The following is a 781-nucleotide window of genomic DNA, read 5'->3' as shown; positions in this document are numbered from 1 at the left end:
AGCAACCCGTCGAGCCCCCCCACGTTGCTCGGGAGGTTCCGGTCGGAGGCGCAGAAGGAGCCCCTGAACCTCGGGGCGTCGAGCTCGGCCTCCCTCGCCTCCTTCAGTATAGCCTCCATCATGGGTGGAGCCGACTAAGCACTGGAAGGAAGAGAATATTAATGTTATTGTAGAAGATTAACTATCTAATTCCGAATTCTTTATAAGAATATTGACCGCTTGCGTATGTCACACGGACGGTGGGCGAGACGCGGCGTTAGATAACTCTGTAATATAGCGAAGGAATGGGCGTGGCAGAGGGCGTGGCCAGAACGAACCGAGTGAGGACCCTACATGCCAGGAGACGCGTCCCGGCTCCAACATCTAGTCATTTCACGGTAAGACGACAACCTGGAATAGCGTTGTGCTGGTGACGAGATGAGGCTGGCGACGAGCAGGCGCTGGCGAGGAGGACGTGTGAGGGATGGAGACAGAGCGATGGACCTAAATGATCGAAGGGCATATCACGTAGAGTGTGCAAGGGTCAACCAGGCCCGAAAAACGGAAGAAATCGCCACGGTTTCAGAGAATGCAGAGAAAAGGACGGAGTGCGCTCTCCATCCTCCCATCCAACGCGCTCGATAGGTGGCGAAGGCAGTCTTGTCCCGAAAACGAGACGTAAGCCATCCGCGAGAAACGCGCTTGTATAATCTCACCAAATATCTACATAAGACAGTTTGGATACTTGTTCACATATGACCTCATTTTCTACGTGCTTTGTAATGCACACGACACGGAAGAC

General features: G+C 53.4%; 1 protein-coding gene across 1 annotated transcript in view; it reads left to right on the top strand.

Annotated features, from left to right (window-relative positions):
• The window catches only part of LOC119589232 (protein bowel-like), a gene marked incomplete in the record, with an annotated part of 21,153 nt that extends 20,372 nt beyond the window's left edge, over nt 1-781 (top strand). The window contains 1 exon segment of the mRNA XM_037937834.1: nt 1-781. Coding sequence (XP_037793762.1) covers nt 1-138 — 138 coding nt within the window.

This window comes from Penaeus monodon, chromosome 25 (genome assembly GCF_015228065.2).
Source record: "Penaeus monodon isolate SGIC_2016 chromosome 25, NSTDA_Pmon_1, whole genome shotgun sequence".
NCBI lineage: Eukaryota > Metazoa > Arthropoda > Malacostraca > Decapoda > Penaeidae > Penaeus > Penaeus monodon.
The sequence above is the reverse complement of the archived record's forward strand: the minus strand, read 5'-3'. Positions and strand labels throughout refer to the sequence as shown.